Source organism: Schistocerca nitens, chromosome 3 (assembly GCF_023898315.1).
Source record: "Schistocerca nitens isolate TAMUIC-IGC-003100 chromosome 3, iqSchNite1.1, whole genome shotgun sequence".
Taxonomy (NCBI): Eukaryota; Metazoa; Arthropoda; class Insecta; order Orthoptera; family Acrididae; genus Schistocerca; species Schistocerca nitens.
In genome coordinates, this window is record NC_064616.1 from 492,049,785 (window position 1) to 492,070,070 (window position 20,286).

The 20,286-nt window shown below is 41.6% G+C and overlaps 1 protein-coding gene across 1 annotated transcript in view; it reads left to right on the forward strand.

Moving 5' to 3' along the window:
- The window catches only part of LOC126248420 (kelch-like protein 5), a 321,665-nt gene that overhangs the window by 240,929 nt on the left and 60,450 nt on the right, over positions 1-20,286 (forward strand). The window contains exons 6-7 of the mRNA XM_049949385.1: positions 7,318-7,434; positions 13,755-13,850. Of these exons, the coding sequence (XP_049805342.1) occupies positions 7,318-7,434; positions 13,755-13,850 (213 nt within the window). The remainder of the gene's footprint in view (positions 1-7,317; positions 7,435-13,754; positions 13,851-20,286) is intronic.

Genomic DNA, 20,286 nt, shown 5'->3' on the forward strand with positions numbered 1-20,286 from the left:
ACAGATGGCCTGGGTTGTAAAGCAGCCATTGAACTTCAGCACATTATGCTCAGCTGCGTGTTGGTCATGTGGTGGTCAACTCTGTTCTGGGCCAGGGTTTGGTGATGGCCATTTATTCTTTTAGACAGCTGGTTGGTTGTCATGTCAACATAAAAAATTATGCAGTGATTGCAGCAGAGCTAAAAAATATGACAAGACTGCTTTCACAGGTGGCTCTGCCTCTGATGGGGCAGAATAAGCATGTGACAGGATGGGATTTGGAAGTGTTGCGTGGGTGGATTGGCAGTTCTTGCACCTTAGTCTTCCATAGGGGTATGATCCTTGTGGCAAATGGTCGGGGGTGGGGTGGGAATGTTATAGGGTTGGACCATGATGCTGTGTAGGTTGGGTAGGTTACAGAACACCACTTTAGGATGCATAGGAAGGATCTTGGATAGGGTGTCCCTCATATACGAGGTGCATTCAAGTTCTAAGGCCTCCGATTTTTTTTCTAATTAACTACTCACCTGAAATCGATGAAACTGGCATTACTTCTCGTTGTAATCGCCCTGCAGACGTACACATTTTTCACAACACTGACGCCATGATTCCATGGCAGCGGCGAAGGCTTCTTTAGGAGTCTGTTTTGACCACTGGAAAATCGCTGAGGCAATAGCAGCACGGCTGGTGAATGTGCGGCCACGGAGAGTGTCTTTCATTGTTGGAAAAAGCCAAAAGTCACTAGGAGCCAGGTCAGATGAGTAGGGAGCATGAGGAATCACTTCAAAGTTGTTATCACGAAGAAACTGTTGCGTAACGTTAGCTCAATGTGTGGGTGCGTTGTCTTGGCGAAACAGCACACGCACAGCCCTTCCCGGACGTTTTTGTTGCAGTGCAGGAAGGAATTTGTTCTTCAAAACATTTTCGTAGGATGCACCTGTTACCGTAGTGCCCTTTGGAACGCAATGGGTAAGGATTACGCCCTCGCTGTCCCAGAACATGGACACCATCATTTTTTCAGCACTGGCGGTTACCTGAAATTTTTTTGGTGGCGGTGAATCTGTGTGCTTCCATTGAGCTGACTGGCGCTTTGTTTCTGGATTGAAAAATGGCATCCACGTCTCATCCATTGTCACAACCGACAAAAAGAAAGTCCCATCCATGCTGTCGTTGCGCGTCAACATTGCTTGGCAACATGCCACACGGGCAGCCATGTGGTCATCCGTCAGCATTCGTGGCACCCACCTGGATGACACTTTTCGCATTTTCAGGTCGTCATGCATGATTGTGTGCACAGAACCCACAGAAATGCCAACTCTGGAGGCGATCTGTTCAACAGTCATTCGGTGATCCCCCAAAACAATTCTCTCCACTTTCTCGATCATGTCGTCAGACCAGCTTGTGCGAGCCCGAGGTTGTTTCGGTTTGTTGTCACACGATGTTCTGCCTTCATTAAACTGTCGCACCCACGAACGCACTTTCGACACATCCATAACTCCATCACCACATGTATCCTTCAACTGTCAATGAATTTCAATTGGTTTCACACCACGCAAATTCAGAAAACGAATGATTGCACGCTGTTCAAGTAAGGAAAACGTCGCCATTTTAAGTATTTAAAACAGTTCTCATTCTCGCCACTGGCGGTAAAATTCCATCTGCCGTACGGTGCTGCCATCTCTGGGACGTATTGACAATGAACGTGGCCTCATTTTAAAACAATGCGCATGTTTCTATCTCTTTCCAGTCCGGAGAAAAAAAATCGGAGGCCTTAGAACTTTAATGCACCTCGTATAGGCATAATGATAGATAATCAAATCCCAGGCAAAGGATAGGATTTAGTCATTCCATTGCAGTATGATATTGGGTGACAAAGGACAGTTCACTTTTTTAGCTGATGCGTGAAAGCACTGGGAGGATTAGGGGCTTGTAAGGATATGGCTGAGCAAGGCAGCATTTGTCACTGCAGGTATGCTGTTCACAGGTGGCCAGGCTGTGAGTGTGATTTTTTGGTGTGCAAGGAGTGACAGCTGTCAAAATGCGAGTACTGTTGGTGGTTAGTGTGTTAAATGTTGACAGAGGTGTGGATGGAGCCATCAGAGAGGTGGATGTCAACCTTGAGGAAGGTGGCACATTGGTTTGCGGAGGACCAGGTGAAGGGGACAGGAGGGAAGGTGTTGAGGTTGTGGAGAAGTGATGATCGGTTGTCTTTGCCATCATGAGTCCAGATCATGATAAGTTCATCAGTGAAATTTAACCAGACAGGAGGTTTGTGGTTTTGGGAGGCTAGCAATGTTTCCTCTAGATGGCTCATAAAAAGGTTGACATAGGAGGTGTCATTCGGGTTCCAATGGCTGTGCCACAGATTTGTTTGAGTGAGTTAGTGGGTTTGGAATCTGAAGGATATTGGGAGAGGTAGTGTTGGATAGTGATAAGGCCCTGGGCATGAAGGATGTTGGTGTATGGGAGGTGGCATCAGGAGCACAATAAGCAGCTGCAGTGGGGTACCCTAGAGTATTGAGTTTTTGGATTTTGGGCAGCTTGTTGACGGTGGGTGAGAGGTAATCAGTGGAGAGTTCTGGTATGTGTCTGAGGATTTCTGTAGGGAGTGGAGGTTACGTTGGACTTCAGAGATGGGATCACTCGAGTAGAGCTTGTAGGTGGAATAGCCAGATTGATGGTGGGAGCTTTGTGTCCAGTAGTCACTGCAATGCATCATGACAGTGATGGAGTCTTTGTCTGCAGGGAGGTTGATTGGTAAAGATCCGTTTTGAGAGTTGTTGTGAGTGACTGTCCTTTCTTCTGCTGAGAGGTAAGTGTTCATAGGAAGGGACCTGGAGGAGGATTGTTTGGCCAAGTTGGAGGAAAAGCATCCCTGGAAGGTGTTTCCTCTGTAGATCTTTCACAAATCCAACATTATACTGTGCAATCCTTATTACATGCGCCACATATCCACAATTGAAACCCTTGCCCTCCAACTCTTGTAAGAGCATTCTGGATACCACCTCCATAAATTTTCCAACCTGTCAACATCCTACTCCACCTTTGGAGCACCACTGCCCATCAACACCTATCCTACCCACAGTGAAAACTTTCGTCAGCCCCTCATAGCAACCAGACCCAGCGTAGCTGATCATTTCAATTTGCCACGTTCACCAAAACTCTGTTCCAACATTCCATGAAATCCAGAACACAAACAAACCTAAAACACAGTTGTGAACCTTGTGACCAGAAACCTCAGTCCCACAGACATATCAGTCCTTTCCAAAGGCCTCACCTCCAGCCTCACACCCAAGTTTAACCATGCTGGACTTGTCAAAGACCTACTTTTCTTCTCCTGCTCCCTATAGTTCAATCTTTTCTTTGCCCCCAATCCCTCCAACCAAAGCCAATCTAATCCCAACATTGAACCATGCCTCCCTCATTTCATGCCACAATCCAACTGTGACCTTTCCTCCTCCCATCTAACCACCCCCTGGTCACTTTTCAGGAATTCCGTTTCTCCAACTTGACCTTGGCACCTTTCCACAGGTCTCTTCCCAAAAAACAGCAACCTCTCAACAGTAGAGAAAACAGCCATTCACAATCGCAAGGTAGACCCTGATTAATCATCCTCTTTGCAGACAAAGGAAATGTCATTTTATTGATGAGTGGTAGTAACTACCTCATTGAAGGCTTCTGCCAATGGTCTGACTCCTCCACCTGCAAGCTGTACTGTAATAATCCCGTCCAAGAAATCTTACATAACCTCCAATCCCTACTGAAATCCTTAAGCCCATCCCGGAACATCTCCTCTGATATCATCTTCCTCCTCACCCCAGTGACACCCTGCACACCCACCCTCTATGTGCTTCCTTAGAATCCCCAAGCCAACTATCTGGGATGCCCCATTTTAGCTAGTTAGTGTGCTCCTACTGAAAAAATTTCCGCGCAGGTTGATTAACACCTCAAACCATTTGCCCTAAACCTAGCCTCCCACATCAAAAATACTAACCACCGTCCCCACCTCTTTACGTAATGGGTTCCTACTTGTTACTGTTGATGCCACCTCCCAGTAGACCAACATTCTTCATGCCCATGGCCTTTTTACTATCCAACACAACTTCTGCCAACATCCTTCAGGCTCCAAACCCACACTACCTCAATCCTCAAAAATCTTCCCAGGTACACCATCAAACCCAACTACTTCCCTTTGAGTGGAAGTTATATTAACAAATCTGCAGCACCACCATGACATGCTCCTATGTCAACCTTTCTGTGGGACCTCTAGAGTAAACATACCTAGCCTCCCCAAACGACAAACCCATTGTCTGGTTCAGTTTCAGTGATGACATCATCATGGTCTAGACTCAGAGCAAAAGCACTTGATTATCGGTCCTCCCAAACCTCAAAAACTTCTGTCCAACCACTTCTCCTGGTTCTCTATAAACCAACGAGCAACCTTACTAGACATGGATCTCCAACTCTATGATGGCTCCATACATACCTATGTCCTTATTGAACACACTAAGCACTCACATACCTGCATTTCAACCACTGTCATCTCTTCTACACCAAAGAATTGTTCCCAGACCACCTGTAGATGGTGCATTTGCAATGGCAAGAACTTCTTGCTCAGTATGCTGAAGATCTCGTGAGGACCTTCACAGACACTCACCATCCCAACCCAACCTAGTCACGAACAGGTTTTCCATGCAACATACTCACAAACCCCTAATACTCCCACCACCCTCAAGCATCGAGTTACAAAGGTGCTCTGTCCTTTGTCACCCAATATCACACTGAACTGGAACGAATAAATGCTATCCTTTGCCAAGGATTTGACTATCTACCATCATGACAAAAATGAGGGACACCCAATCTAAGATCCTTCCTACCTTCCTGAAGTGGTATTCTGTCACCCAACCAACCAAGACAATGTCATGACCTAACCCTATGCCACTCCCACTCCCAACCATTTGCCACAGGGGTCATGCCCCTATGGAAAACCCAGGTGCAAGAACTGCTAATCCACCCACACAGCACTTCCAAAACCAGTCCTGTCACAGCATTATCCTACCCCATTAGAGGCAGGGCCACCTGTGAAAGCAGTCTTGTCATATAACTACTCTGCTGCAATCACTGCATAATTTTTTTATGTTGATATAACAACCAACCAGCTGTCTACCCGAATAAATAGCCACCACAAACTAAGGCCAAGAAAAATGTTGACCACCTAGTGGCACAACTTGCAGCTGGGAGTGACAGGCTCAAGTTCAATGGCTGATTCATAAGCCAGGCCATCTGGATCCTTCCCTCCATCATCAGTTTTTGTGAACTACGTAGATGGGAGTTATCCTTATAACACATCCTTTACTCTGATAACACTCATGGCCTCAATCTCTGTTAACTCACTGTGTCTGCACCCTCAACTCAACAGTTTCCCCTTCACATGCCACATTACCCTGTCCCAATCCATGTATCCATGTCACTGTCATCTTGCAAAGAACTCCACTGACTCCAACATGTAGGCATTACATGTAATGCCTGTGCAACTTCCACCTCTCCCTCCCACAGTTGTAGCCAGCAAACCTGATGCCTCTCTCCAAATTGCTAGCTATCCAGCCCGAACCCCCTTCCTGCCTGCCATTTGCCCCTCCCCTACCCATCCCATTTTATACAACCTCACCCCACACTAATCCACCTGCCAAAATGCAATCCCGGCAATATGAGTTCAGCCAGCACTACCTATTCACTACCCAATGCTGCTTGTATTTGGTGATTGGTCTCCTTTATTCTTAAGTACTTACATTCTGTCAGAACTTTCCTTACAGAAAAAAATAGAACAGATCATAACCTGAACTGTACACAAACTATTTTTCAACATAGTCACCACACATTTGTATACATTCACTAAATGTTTGAACTCAAGCATCAAGACCAGTTTGCAAAAATTCAGGTGTTTTTTTTTCTTGACCCATGAATTCAAATCTGTTTGCTAATGGAGAAATGGACATTGCAGACAAACTGCACAGTGGCCAGCTGATATCTATCACAGACGCCAATTGAGGATGTGCTGATGAAGTGATCCTAGGAGACAGACGCGTTAGAGTTCACAGTGAATAGCGAAACCTGAGTTTTTAAAATTGTGGATCAAGGAGCAAAACACTGAATTTTTTCCAAACTAGTTTTGATGCTTGGATTCAATGATTGTGCAAATGTATACAGATGCATGGTAACTATGTTGAATGGTAGTGTTATATAGAGGACAGTTCAGGCTATGATCTGTATTACTTCCACTGTTATATGTTCATTATTAAATTTTTATGACTCGGGAGGCATTAATGCTTTATTTACTGTTGTAAAAATTCTCCCAGTGCCTACCGAGCGAGGTGGCGCAGTGGTTAGCACACTGGACTCGCATTCGGGAGGACGACGGTTCAATCCCGTCTCCGGCCATCCTGATTTAGGTTTTCCGTGATTTCCCTAAATCGCTTCAGGCAAATGCCGGGATGGTTCCTTTGAAAGGGCACGGCCGATTTCCTTCCCCATCCTTCCCTCATCCGAGCATGCGCTCCGTCTCTAATGACCTCGTTGTCGACGGGACGTTAAACACTAATCTCCTCCTCCTCCTCCCAGTGCCTGGTTTGTTTATTCTGGAAGTAATGATTAGCAGAGATTGGATGTAGGGTCTTCATGACCGCATGCAGTCATCTGAACTCCTTGGGATCAACTTATCTTCACTGCAGATGAATCAAATAGGGGACAAAATAATTGAGCAGTTATTTAATTTTAATATAATAATACTTCTCCCTGGTGGAATAAAAATGACAATCCATTTGTGAGAGAGGAGGATGTATAAATATGCTATCCCGAAATTTGTTAGAGCCCACATGGTTGTGTGATAACATCATTAATTTAAATGTGCTGTGCTTTCTTCAGTTTGCAGTTTGCCCAAAATTTTTGTGACATTCTTCCTACACATCCTTCATCTGTTCTGTAGTCGGTCAATAAATTGCCTAGCCTCAAGAAATGACACGGTCTTTAGTTTCATCCCATGGAGGAACCTTTGTACTTGGGTAATCTGGCTCTGCTTTATTTTACTTAAAATGGCACCGACAAATTGATAACCTAAGTTAAATGGCTCGGTACAGGAAGATTTGAAAAACACTTACAAATATGAAGGTAGTATTTGATGATTAGATATAAGTCATACAGTACAGATAATTTTTCTGGCTGATTTCATTTAAACTGTTCATTTGTAAATTATTCTTGTTGCCTCATGGTATTAATTGATTTGTTAATCATTAATCATCATAAATGTAATGAACTGCATTACTGAAATAAAATTTTTTCCAGGAACACTTCATGGAAGTTATAAACAGAGAGGAATTCACAAAGTTGTCTGGCGATGAAGTGGAAAAATTACTTAAGTCAGACGACTTAAATGTACCATGTGAAGAAAATGTTTTCAATGTAAGTTGACATATACTTAAGCCATCACCAAAGGTACACATTGTGCAAGATTTTCCTTGAATTCATTGAATATTATTTTGTCTGAAGACCATAAGAATTGTCAAGGACGTTTAGTAAAGACAGTTCTCAATCATCCAATTCAGAGTATCTGTTATTGGGGGGGAGATCCAGATGTGAGTTGTAAAACAGTCATTGAAGCTGAGCATGTTGGGTCCAGTGACATTGCCTCTGTGTGGTGAACTTCACTCGTGGCCATTGATTTAGGTAGACAATTTGTTGGTTGTCATGCCACCACAAAGATTATGAAGAAGTTGCAGCAGAATGCTTTCACAGATTTTCTTGGGATGTCTATTGATACTGAAAACAAAAACATCCCAGTGGACCATTGGACTGCAATGACATCAAAAGAAATGGGAGACCTTGCGTAGCTAGTCCTACAGTAATGAAAATCTGATTTGTGTAATATTGGTAACATCTTGTGCTGAATAAAGTAAGCATGTCAGACAAAACATTTAAGTCTCCCTCACCCCGAGGTAACGTCATGGTAATAAAATGTAATGTTACCTCTAGCCTTCGTAATAAGCTCAATTTGGCAAGGAAGAACGTCAACAAGTTTATTCAGTTATGCCATATCCAGCTGAAACCACATGTTGATACAAACAGTGTTTAAATAGACATTTTGACTCTCGTTCTCAGAAACGTGCATAAGTGGGACCAAGTAGTGTTACGAAAAACACTCCCACAAAATTACAGAAGCACCTCTGACATAAACTACACACTCCACACACTGCAGGTTAAATGTCTCAGTTGGGCTGGTGGTGTACTTGACCCTTTGCATCATTTCAACAGAGGAAAAATTGTGACTTGTAGAACCACACCGTTTGTACTAGTCAGCTACTGTTGAGTTTCTACGTTGTTTGGTATCATTGTGGCTTTACGTCTTAGTGTAAGCAGTTACCTTTTACGAGGTACCATTCTCCAAACATCCTTTTCATGCAGTTCCATTTTAAATATGTACTCAAAAACTGGTTGAAGTGAATCTTCATTCGCTAATTGCTAACAGCATCAATTACTGTCTGATTTGAAACTAATTGTCATTAATATGACATGATGCTCATTTGCAGTCCCTGTTAATTGGAATCTTTTTTATGCCCACTGTTCTTGTGGCATGTTTCATAGTTGCAACTGGTAAACAATTTCCTGTTGACACATGGGACAGTCCATGTTGATACATCAACACATCCAGCAACTTCATTTGCAACGTGGTCATGGGCCCATTCAGACATGATACCTCCATATCAACCTGTTATACTTTGCTGATTCTGTACAACTGATTCGCTCATACACACTGTTTCACTGTCATATGGTGGAGGGCCACATGATTGTCTGGTACCAGTTCTACACCATCTAGTGACCATTGTGCTCTTCTAAGAGAGTGATTAATATTTTGTCCATTGATGTTGTTTATTGTTACTAAAAGGCCTGAGGATTCATTAAAAAATTTTTAATAAAGAATAAGAGAGACTTAAAAAGATCACGAAAATCAGTATAGAGACTGGGAAACAATATACTTCTGGTGGAGGCAGCCGGACACATCAACTAAGTGAAATGTTAAAACCACACTACATTTACTGAACTAGGCACTGTGATATTTTTCCTGTCAAATAGATGTGATGGTAATATTTATTTATTAAGAAATGATGCTGTGATATATAGTTCTGTTGAATTCTCCACTCTTTTCTTTAATCTGTGATGGATTTTGAGCACTCAGTTTATAGCTAATCAGTTGCTTCAGACAGAAAGCTCTTTGTTCATCATAACCTATATTTATACGTAATACATGTTGGTCCTTATGTAACCAAAACTGTCAGCTACATCATAAAATTGGTTGAAATTATTTGTTTCATTTTACTTACTATGATTGAAGTTTTTGCTTTTGATTTCCCTTCTAGGCATTATGCCTAATATTAGTAACATTTATAGAAATTCAGGCATTTTTTTGCAATTTTTTTGTAGCGTGTTTCAGCAATTCTGTTTTCGTGTCAACCCTGTCCAATTGATACATTATAAAAAAGACTTACATGTGAGTGTAATTGACATTCAGTGAGGGACTGTGATTTTATTTCGATGCACTGAATCTTAAATAAAATTGGTCTTCTGTGTAACCTTAAATTATACAAAGGATAATTTGAATTAAGTTGCTTTTTAATTATGATGTGTAACTTTCGGTGATGCTATAACAATGACATCGGAAACCACCATTACAAAAGAAGCTGCCTGAACTGAAGACGGGCACAGAGAACTGTGCCTGGTAACAACACTGAACATCAATGACACTAATGCACTATGGTGGGCAATGTACATGTCACGGGGAGTTGGAACTCATAATTATTAACAAACACACCAATGGTGTCTGTGTATATGAAGTTACACGGAAATCTGACTGTGTCTTCTGGGTGCTTCATATTATTTTCTGGGCACAGTACAACCATATGATAGAAAAATTGGTGTACCTTCAATTAATACAGTTGTGTGCCTACATAGTCGTGTCGGACAGACAGATCATTTGATGTTATTCTTGAAGATTCCTGAATGTAATGAGTATGCCATGAGGTTTTGGGATTGCAGCCAGATAACATCAACCTCCTGGCACTATACTTCAGCTAATAAACATCAGTTGCAGGAGTTGGACAGAAATATGGAAACACCATGAGAAACACATGCTTGAACATAAATGCTGATTCTGGTGAAGCCCACAGGTGCATTCTTGTATTTGACCACAAATGGGAACAGTGTAATGTCCTCAGTATGTTCAAAGTGTTGCTTGTGGTCATAACTGTGTTCTGTGTAGTTGTGAGTGCATTATATCAGAGCTTAGTGCATTTGAACATTGTCAAATTATTGATGCTCATATGTGGGTGCTTCTGTAACGAAAGCAGTTGAAGTGTTTCGTGTTCTAAGAGGCACCATATCGAAGATTTTTACCACATACAGGGAATTGCATAAAAACTTCATCCGTTAAGTCACCACACAGACAAAAGTGTGTGGTGAGTGATCATGGTAGATAATCGTTAAAGTGGATTGTGACAAAAAATAAAAGGATGACAGTTGCAAAAATCACTGCACAACAGAATGACGCAATTGTAAACCTTTTAGCACAAAAACAACATGAAGGGAGATCTGTAAACAGGGAATTGCAGGAGCAGCTGGAATTCCAAAGCCACTCATCAGTGATACAAATGCCCATAACAGGAAAAATGTGGTGCCAAAGCCGTAAAACCTGGACTGTGGAGCAATGTAAGAATGTAATTTAGTTGGATAAGTCTCGTTTCACACTGTTTTTAACTTCTGGGCAAGTTTATATCCCAAGAGTGAAACATTGAGTGGGTTTGGTGATGATTTGGGCAGCCATTTACTCCATGGTTACTCTGCAAGGTCATATTAAAGCCAAGGTTATATGACAATTTTGGCTGATCAGATCTAACTCATGGTACACTGTTTGTTCCCTAATGGAGCTGCTGTGTTTGAAGATGACACGGCCCCTGCTCACACAACTTGCATTGTCCAGGACTGGCTTGGTGAGCAGATGGATGAATTGTTGCATGTGCCCTGACTGACACAGTTACCAGATCTCAATATTATTAAGCCTTTGTGGCCTGCTTTGGAGAGAAGGGTGCGCGATTGCTATCCACCTCCATCATTATTACCTGAACTTGGCACTGTTTTGCAGGAAGAATGGTATAAGATTCACTGAAACCTGTACACAACCTGCACTGAACTATATTTCCATATTTTTGTCTACCCCCTTTATTACCAGCTGAGTTTTACATTGGAGATTTCTGCTGCACATTCACAAGTTTGTACCCAAAAACTGGTGTGGTGGCATTGTGACCATAATGTCAACAATACTTTAAACTCTAACCTTCATCTATGTTACAATAGTCTGCAGGAAGCAGAGAAGTAATAACAGGTTGAAGCTTTTGGAGGGAGTGGAAAAACCTTTGGTATCTGTCAATTGTAGGATCAATGCGTAAAATAGGCAGATATCTGGGTTTAAATCCTGGAAATTGTGCAAATGACATAGCTATACAGGGTGAAGCGAAATTCGTCCACTCGGGCTTCGCAGCGTGAGTCCTCACATACCAGCGATAAAAAAAGTTGCTCACAAAATTTCGTCCGCCGAGTACATCCGCAGAAAAAGGATGTTAAAGAATGGTAATCTGGCAACTATGTAACCCCATGTACGGTAACTATCTCTGTCAGTACATCTGATGTACAGTTGGTGCAGTGGATAGAGTTTTGAGTTAACATGCAGGAGGTCGATGGTTCGATCCTGGGTTAAGGTATATGTTTTTTATTTGATAAATGTAGTCCAGGTGGTACGGTATCTGGCATCTTAATCGTCAACGACGATTGCAGTGGGTCCTCAAGAAAACATCTGCACTTGCGTACTACAATCGTAGAAATGTAAGATTGGTCAGCTTTGAAAGAAGCAAATTCCACGTGGTGGGTCTGAATTTATTCGCACCACTTCAGCTACTAGATGCAAAACTTGTATTCCTTGTACCCTCCTCCAATGGTGCCATAGATTAGTACCAATTATTATTCTTGCCTTATTCAGGTCCATTACATTTTGTAGTGACTAAAGTTACCAGTAGGACTGGGAACGTGCTTTGTGAATCATGTCGAAACTTGGTTACTATTTGTGTGTTACCACCATGGTCCCACTAATTATGCCTTTCAACATTGAGTCTGGTAACCGCATGCTGTTTAGTATGTATCTCAATGTATTATTATTATTATTATTATTATTATTATTATTATTATTATTATATCGATGAAATTGTGGAAAAATCACATCTGCTACTGTTAGGGAAACAGCGTAATTTGAAATCGAACATTTCACAATTAGCGATGTCGGGATGAATCTTGCAGAGCAATATTTGTCAAAGGTGTAATGCGTGTTAGGTGGAACAGCTCCCGGGACTGCCGGTGTGTTTATACTGTATGCGCTGTCCTCCAGACAGGGACTAGTTGCGAGCGAAGTAACATGCCTGTGACAGAATCCAATGTAGCGTAGGTAGGCAGCTGCGTGTCTCACAACACACGGTTGTTAACGTGGTGCACGAGCATGGGCTGCACCCCTATCATTATGCTTTCATGCAACACCTGCATCCTGCAGATCACCATCAGCGGATACAATTCTGTGAATGGATCCAACAACAACAGGAAGCCAACAATGACTTTGTGAAAATCATAATATGGTTTGATGAAGCAGCATTCACTCGTGAGGGTGTCATCAGTCACACTCGGGAATTAATGTGCGTTAGTATTTGGACAGAACATTTCCAGGAAAATGACTGACATGGAGATCCAGTTGTATGGCCAGTGTGTTCACCTGACCTAAATCCCCTGGATTTCTTCCTGTGGGGACACCTGCAGGAGCACGTGTACTCTATTCCGCCGAAGAATGTGGAAGAATTGGTGGTGCATGTTCATCCTGCTCTTGTCGCTGTGGATGCAGCTTTGCTGCGAAGGGTCCAGAGCTGTAAGATCCGGCGGGTTGCGCAATGTTTGGAGGTGCAGGGAGGTGGCTTTGAGCATCTGTTGTTCTGAGGACAACGTATTCTGTTGTGAAGGTCATGCGATCATTAATATGGACATTATTATTGTCACTAGTTACTAATGTCCGACATCTGAGTGCTCATATTACGTGTAGTATAAATGACAGGAAGATGTTGTGTTATTGTACTGTGCTATCATCTTTAGCATCTCGAAATTGATATTGTTTTTGTAGTTATTCTGTCCTATGACAGATCCTTTGTTTCAACTGTCTATTTCTAATTTGACTAAACAAATATTTGTTGTGATCAGCATTGCAAAATGTTGTAAATTTAGGATACAGAATGAAACTAGCAAATAAAAAAATGCGCCCTAACCCAGGATCGAACCCTTGATCTCCTGCAGGTGGTGACAGAGATATTTACCATACATTTGATTACAGTGTTGCCACATTGGCACTCTTTAACGTCCTTTTTCTGCAGATGTACTCACTGTACAAAATTTTGAGACAGATATTTTTTTATCGTTGGCACACGAGGAGTTGGGGTGCGATGCCCGAGTGCATGAATTTCGCTTCACCCTGTATTTTTTAAAATACGTGGTGGCTATAGAACTCATCATGAACCTAATGCAAACAAAATATCTATGTTGACAAAAGTTGTTCAGTAATATTGTTTAAAACATACTAGCAGATCATTTTAATTGTACCTGTTCTCCCTTGTTTTCTTTCGAAATTTGCACTGTTTCTTCCGTTACAGGCACTCATGACCTGGATTGCACATGATGAAGAAACGAGGAAGAAAGACGTCAGCAGACTACTAGGCCTTATTAAACTCCCTTTACTGTCGCCTGCTGTAAGTGGTTTTGTGTTTTTTGTTTGTATTTTAAATTAGAAACAAAACTCGTGATCATCTGTTACAAATTCAAAAGTACAATTACTTGTCATGAAAAATTGTGTTTCATTTGTGTATGCATTCTGGCAGTACAACTGTACTGCATTTATATTACAATATTCTTCCAGTTGGAGCTATTTTACAGCTAAATTCGTCATCATAACATGCTTTACACGGAGCACATAACTTGGGGTAATTGTATATTATTAATATAGTTATTTCATGGTTAGCCATTGTGCATATTGCAACATCAGATACTGCCTTAACAAGATATTTATACTGGTAGAGATCAGAACCACAGTCCAGCCAGCCTGACGGCTTTATTAAACCATGCAAGTTTAGTGTTTGGATTGTTTCTGTCACAGGTAACTGATAATTCCTTCCTGGTCCTTGTCAAAAATTACTTTTAATAACACCGCTGTTCATGTGAGTGTGAAATCCTAACAAAAAGAAATGAAGTTATCTGTTAACAAGTGTACATTCTTTAGCAAAAAGAACTCTGGTTTCTATTTAGGCAAGTCTTGTTTTTCATCTTGGTGGAATACAATAAATCTTTAACTTCAGTTCTTGTTTGTAATAGTGCTTTCAGTGGTATTCATGGTCTGATCAAGATGCCGTAAACACACTTTCTTCTATGTCTTCTTCTCGGATTGAAGTTAAGTTTCTAGTATCAGAAACATTTTCAGTAGTTAGTGTGTTGCAGCTTGTAGATATGATAGGTAGTAATAAAGATTTAATGAAGGCTTCCATTCAGTCCCATGGATGACATAGTAGCAAGCATCCCTGGCATAGAGAAACAACTGAAAGGTTTGAAAGCAAATAATTCACTAGGTCCGGATGGAATCCCAGTTCAATTTTACAAAGAATACTCTACTGCATTGGCCCCTTACCTAGCCTGCATTTACCATAATAAATCTCTCACCCAGGACAAAGTCCCAATGGAAAAAAGTGCAGGTGACTGCAGTATATAGGAAGGATAAAAGAGTGGACCCACAAAATCACAGACCAATATCCCTAACTTCAATTTGCTGCAGAATCCTTGAATATACACTCGGTTCAAATATGATAATCTTCTTTGAGGCTGAGAAGCTTAAGTCCACGAATCAGCATGGTTTTGGAAAGCATTGCTTTTGCGATACTCAGCTTCTACATCTACATCTACATCTACATTTATACTCTGCGAGCCATCCAACGGTGTGTGGCGGAGGGCACTTTACGTGCCACTGTCATTACCTCCCTTTCCTGTTCCAGTCGCGTATGGTTCGCGGGAAGAACGACTGTCTGAAAGCCTCCGTGCATGCTCTAATCTCTCTAATTTTACATTCGTGATCTCCTCGGGAGGTATAAGTAGGGGGAAGCAATATATTCGATACCTCATCCAGAAACGCACCCTCTCAAAACCTGGCGAGCAAGCTACACTGCGATGCAGAGCGCCTCTCTTGCAGAGTCTGCCACTTGAGTTTATTAAACATCTCCGTAATGCTATCACGGTTACCAAATAACCCTGTGACGAAACGCGCCACTCTTCTTTGGATCTTCTCGATCTCCTCTGTCAACCCGATCTGGTACGGATCCCACACTGATGAGCAATACTCAAGTATAGGTTGAACGAGTGTTTTGTAAGCCACCTCCTTTGTTGATGGACTACATTTTCTAAGCACTCTCCCAATGAATCTCAACCTGGTACCCGCCTTACCAACAATTAATTTTATATGATCATTCCACTTCAAATCGTTCCGCACGCATACTCCCAGATATTTTACAGAAGTAACTGCTACCAGTGTTTGTTCCGCTATCATATAATCGTACAATAACCGATCCTTCTTTCTATGTAATCGCAATACATTACATTTGTCTATGTTAAGGGACAGTTGCCACTCCCAGCACCAAGTGCCTATCCGCTGCAGATCTTCCTGCATTTCGCTACAATTTTCTAATGCTGCAACTTCTCTGTATACTACAGCATCATCCGCGAAAAGCCGCATGGAACTTCCGACACTATCTACCAGGTCATTTATATATATTGTGAAAAGCAATGGTCCCATAACACTCCCCTGTGGTACGCCAGAGGTTACTTTAACATCTGTAGACGTCTCTCCATTGATAACAACATGCTGTGTTCTGTTTGCTAAAAACTCTTCAATCCAGCCACACAGCTGGTCTGATATTCCATAGGCTCTTACTTTGTTTATCAGGCGATAGTGCGGAACTGTATCGAACGCCTTCCGGAAGTCAAGAAAAATAGCATCTACCTGGGAGCCTGTATCTAATATTTTCTGGGTCTCATGAACAAATAAAGCGAGTTGGGTCTCACACGATCGCTGTTTCCGGAATCCATGTTGATTCCTACATAGTAGATTCTGGGTTTCCAAAAACGACATGATACGCGAGCAAAAAACATGTTCTAAAATTCTACAACAGATCGACGTCAGAGATATAGGTCTATAGTTTTGCGCATCTGCTCGACGACCCTTCTTGAAGACTGGGACTACCTGTGCTCTTTTCCAATCATTTGGAACCCTCTGTTCCTCTAGAGACTTGCGGTACACGGCTGTTAGAAGGGGGGCAAGTTCTTTCGCATACTCTGTGTAGAATCGAATTGGTATCCCGTCAGGTCCAGTGGACTTTCCTCTGTTGAGTGATTCCAGTTGCTTTTCTATTCCTTGGACACTTATTTCGCTGTCAGCCATTTTTTCGTTTGTGCGAGGATTTAGAGAAGGAACTGCAGTGTGGTCTTCCTCTGTGAAACAGCTTTGGAAAAAGGTGTTTAGTATTTCAGCTTTACGCGTGTCATCCTCTGTTTCAATGCCATCATCATCCCGGAGTGTCTGGATATGCTGTTTCGAGCCACTTACTGATTTAACGTAAGACCAGAACTTCCTAGGACTTTCTGTCAAGTCGGTACATAGAATATTACTTTCGAATTCACTGAACGCTTCACGCATAGCCCTCCTTACGCTAACTTTGACATCGTTTAGGTTCTGTTTGTCTGAGAGGTTTTGGCTGCGTTTAAACTTGGAGTGAAGCTCTCTTTGCTTTCGCAGTAGTTTCCTAACTTTGTTGTTGTACCACGGTGGGTTTTTCCCGTCCCTCACAGTTTTACTCGGCACGTACCAGTCTAAAACGCATTTTACGATTGCCTTGAACTTTTTCCATAAACACTCAACATTGTCAGTGTCGGAACAGAAATTTTCGTTTTGATCTGTTAGGTAGTCTGAAATCTGCCTTCTATTACTCTTGCTAAACAGATAAACCTTCCTCCCTTTTTTTATATTCCTATTAACTTCCATATTCAGGGATGCTGCAACGGCCTTATGATCACTGATTCCCTGTTCTGCACATACAGAGTTGAAAAGTTCAGGTCTGTTTGTTATCAGTAGGTCCAAGATGTTATCTCCACGAGTCGGTTCTCTGTTTAATTGCTCGAGGTAATTTTCGGATAGTGCACTCAGTATAATGTCACTCGATGCTGTGTCCCTACCACCTGTACTTATCATCTGAGTGTCCCAGTCTATATCTGGTAAATTGAAATCTCCACCTAAGACTATAACATACTGAGAAAATTTATGTGAAATGTATTCCAAATTTTCTCTCAGTTGTTCTGCCACTAATGCTGCTGAGTCGGGAGGTCGGTAAAAGGAGCCAATTATTAACCTAGCTCGGTTGTAATTCACAGGAACTATCCACTTCTACTTCACTACAGGATAAACTACTACTAACAGCGACGAACACTCCACCACCGGTTGCATGCAATCTATCCTTTCTAAACACCGTCTGTACCTTTGTAAAAATTTCGGCAGAATTTATCTCTGGCTTCAGCCAGCTTTCAGTACCTATAACGATTTCAGCTTCGGTGCTTTCTATCAGCGCTTGAAGTTCCGGTACTTTACCAACGCAGCTTCAACAGTTGACAATTACAATACCGATTGCTGCTTGGTCCCCGCATGTCCTGACTTTGCCCCGCACCCATTGAGGCTGTTGCCCTTTCTGTACTTGCCCAAGGCCATCTAACCTAAAAAACCGCCCAGCCCACGCCACACAACCCCTGCTACCCGTGTAGCCGCTTGTTGCCCTTTTCTTGAGTGATGTACTGCGAATTATGGATGAAGGGCAAGAGGCAGATGCCATTTTTATTTATTTCCAGAAGGCATTTGACATGGTGTCCCATTGTAGGCTGTTAACGAAGGTACGAGCATATGGATACATGAATGGCTCCGGTCGCAGGTTCGAATCCTGCCTCGGGCATGGGTGTGTGTGATGTCCTTAGGTTAGTTAGGTTTAAGTAGTTCTAAGTTCTAGGGGACTTATGACCTAAGATGTTGAGTCCCATAGTGCTCAGAGCCATTTGAACCATGAATGGCTCAAAGACTTCTTAAGTAATAGAACCCAGTACATTGTCCTCTATGGCAAATGTTTGTTAGCGACAAGTGTATCATTGGGAGTGCCCTGGGGAAGTGTGATAGGACCGCTGTTGTTCTCTTTATACAAAATGATTTGGTGGACAAGGTGGGCAGCAATGTGTGGTTGTTTGCTGGTGATGCTGTGGTGTGTGGTAACGTGTTGAAGTTGAGTGATTGTAGGAAGATAAAAGACAATTTAGACAAAATTTCTAGTCGGTGTGTTGACTGGCAGCTAGCTCTAAATGTGGAAAAATGTAAGTTAATGCAGATGGGTAAGAACAACAAACCTGTAACATTTGGATACAGCACTCTAGTGTCCTGCTTGACACAGTCAAGTCTTTTAAATATCTGGGCATAATGCGGCGATATGAAATGAAACGAGCTTGTGAGAACTGGTAGGGAAGACAAATGGTCGATTTTGCTACCCGCCGCCATGCACCATATGGTAACGTGTGAGGTATATATGAAGGGTCTTATGCCGTAATGAACTAAGTGATATATTTTTAAAAAATGAGTTCTTCACAGGAATTTTAAAATTGACAATTTGGATGTACTTGGTTCAGAGTGACAAAAATTACATTGGGGAAATTTCCCACAAATTTGCTTAACCTGGTCACTTGTATCTTCCGAATGACAGTGATATTGGGGATATAGAGAGAAAACTACAGCATTATCCAGAAATATTTTCCCCTCAATAACTTTATTGTATTTTTGACAATGCTAGAGTAAAGAAAGGTAAATTTGAAGTTGTAAAAATGGATTGTAGTGACTTCAAAAGTACTATGGTACTGGAAAAAGCAATGACTAACAGAAAAATAAATCTTTCTGGAGAAAAGATTGAGTTGCTTAGGATTAAGGAAATGAGATTTTCAAAAGAGAAGCCAGGGGCAATAGAGTACAAATACAACCACAATGACACGAAAGTGAATTTCAATAAACAATTGACTGCTCACCACTGTTCTCTCAGTCAAATTGCACTGCCTACACTGCATCCATCAGAGTGCACACTATTTCCTGAGAAACTGAAAGATTTTCAGAGCCTTTTAGTATATGTACCCCCAATATACCATGAATTCTATAAGGGTCTCAAAATGACTGAAGTAACAGAAATTAGCAATGGCAGTAATGAAGAAGACGAGTAATACAGTACCCATATGGGTACAGGGAAGCATAAGCATTGCCTTAATTATATTCCAAGGTACTTTCCTAATTCCAGAAACTGTTTAATAATGCTGTATTACATAAATACTTAAATTATTTCTGTGTGTTTCAGTTGCCAAATAGATCTATGTATGGATATAATACAAAAAGAAAAAAGAAAAAAAAACTTTACTTTATATTTTGTACCTGAAGTGCATTAATGTGGTGCGTAAACAAAATAACCTGGTGGACATTGAGTTTTACATTGTTTCTCTGCAGCATTAAATTTCATACTGTAATTAAATAATGTGCTGCAGGGCTCAAAATGTTTGTAAAAATTTCTCGCACCCGTTATGCACCATACCACATCTATAACCATAAATATATTTGAATAAATAAGTTGCTGCAAACTCATAACTTCAGTTCTTTATTTCTCAAAACTAACTGTCACTTAGTTCATTCTGGCAAAAGACCACTGCTATGTAGATGTAGATATAGGTAGATGTTTATTTGTTGTTTTGAGGTTCATGTTTGCAGTTTTGCAGTCCTGTTACACACTGAAATTTCTTCACCACAGTGCCGTAGCATGCCACCAGAGGAGCCAAAACAAAATAGCGCATCATACTGATAAAGTGGAGTATCCTGTAGTAACACATTTCTTGCAAAAAGGAGAACATTACTGCAGCAAAGCAGGTCAAGTTAGTGAAAGTATATGACAACAATGATCCATTATGTAACACAGTAGTTATGTGGCACAGACTCCTCCATGCACTGCAACAAATCTAAGTGATATACAGTAAAGTGGCAGAGCATCTCTCTGCGAAGAAATGGGAATCGGAACAAATTGAAGGCCCACG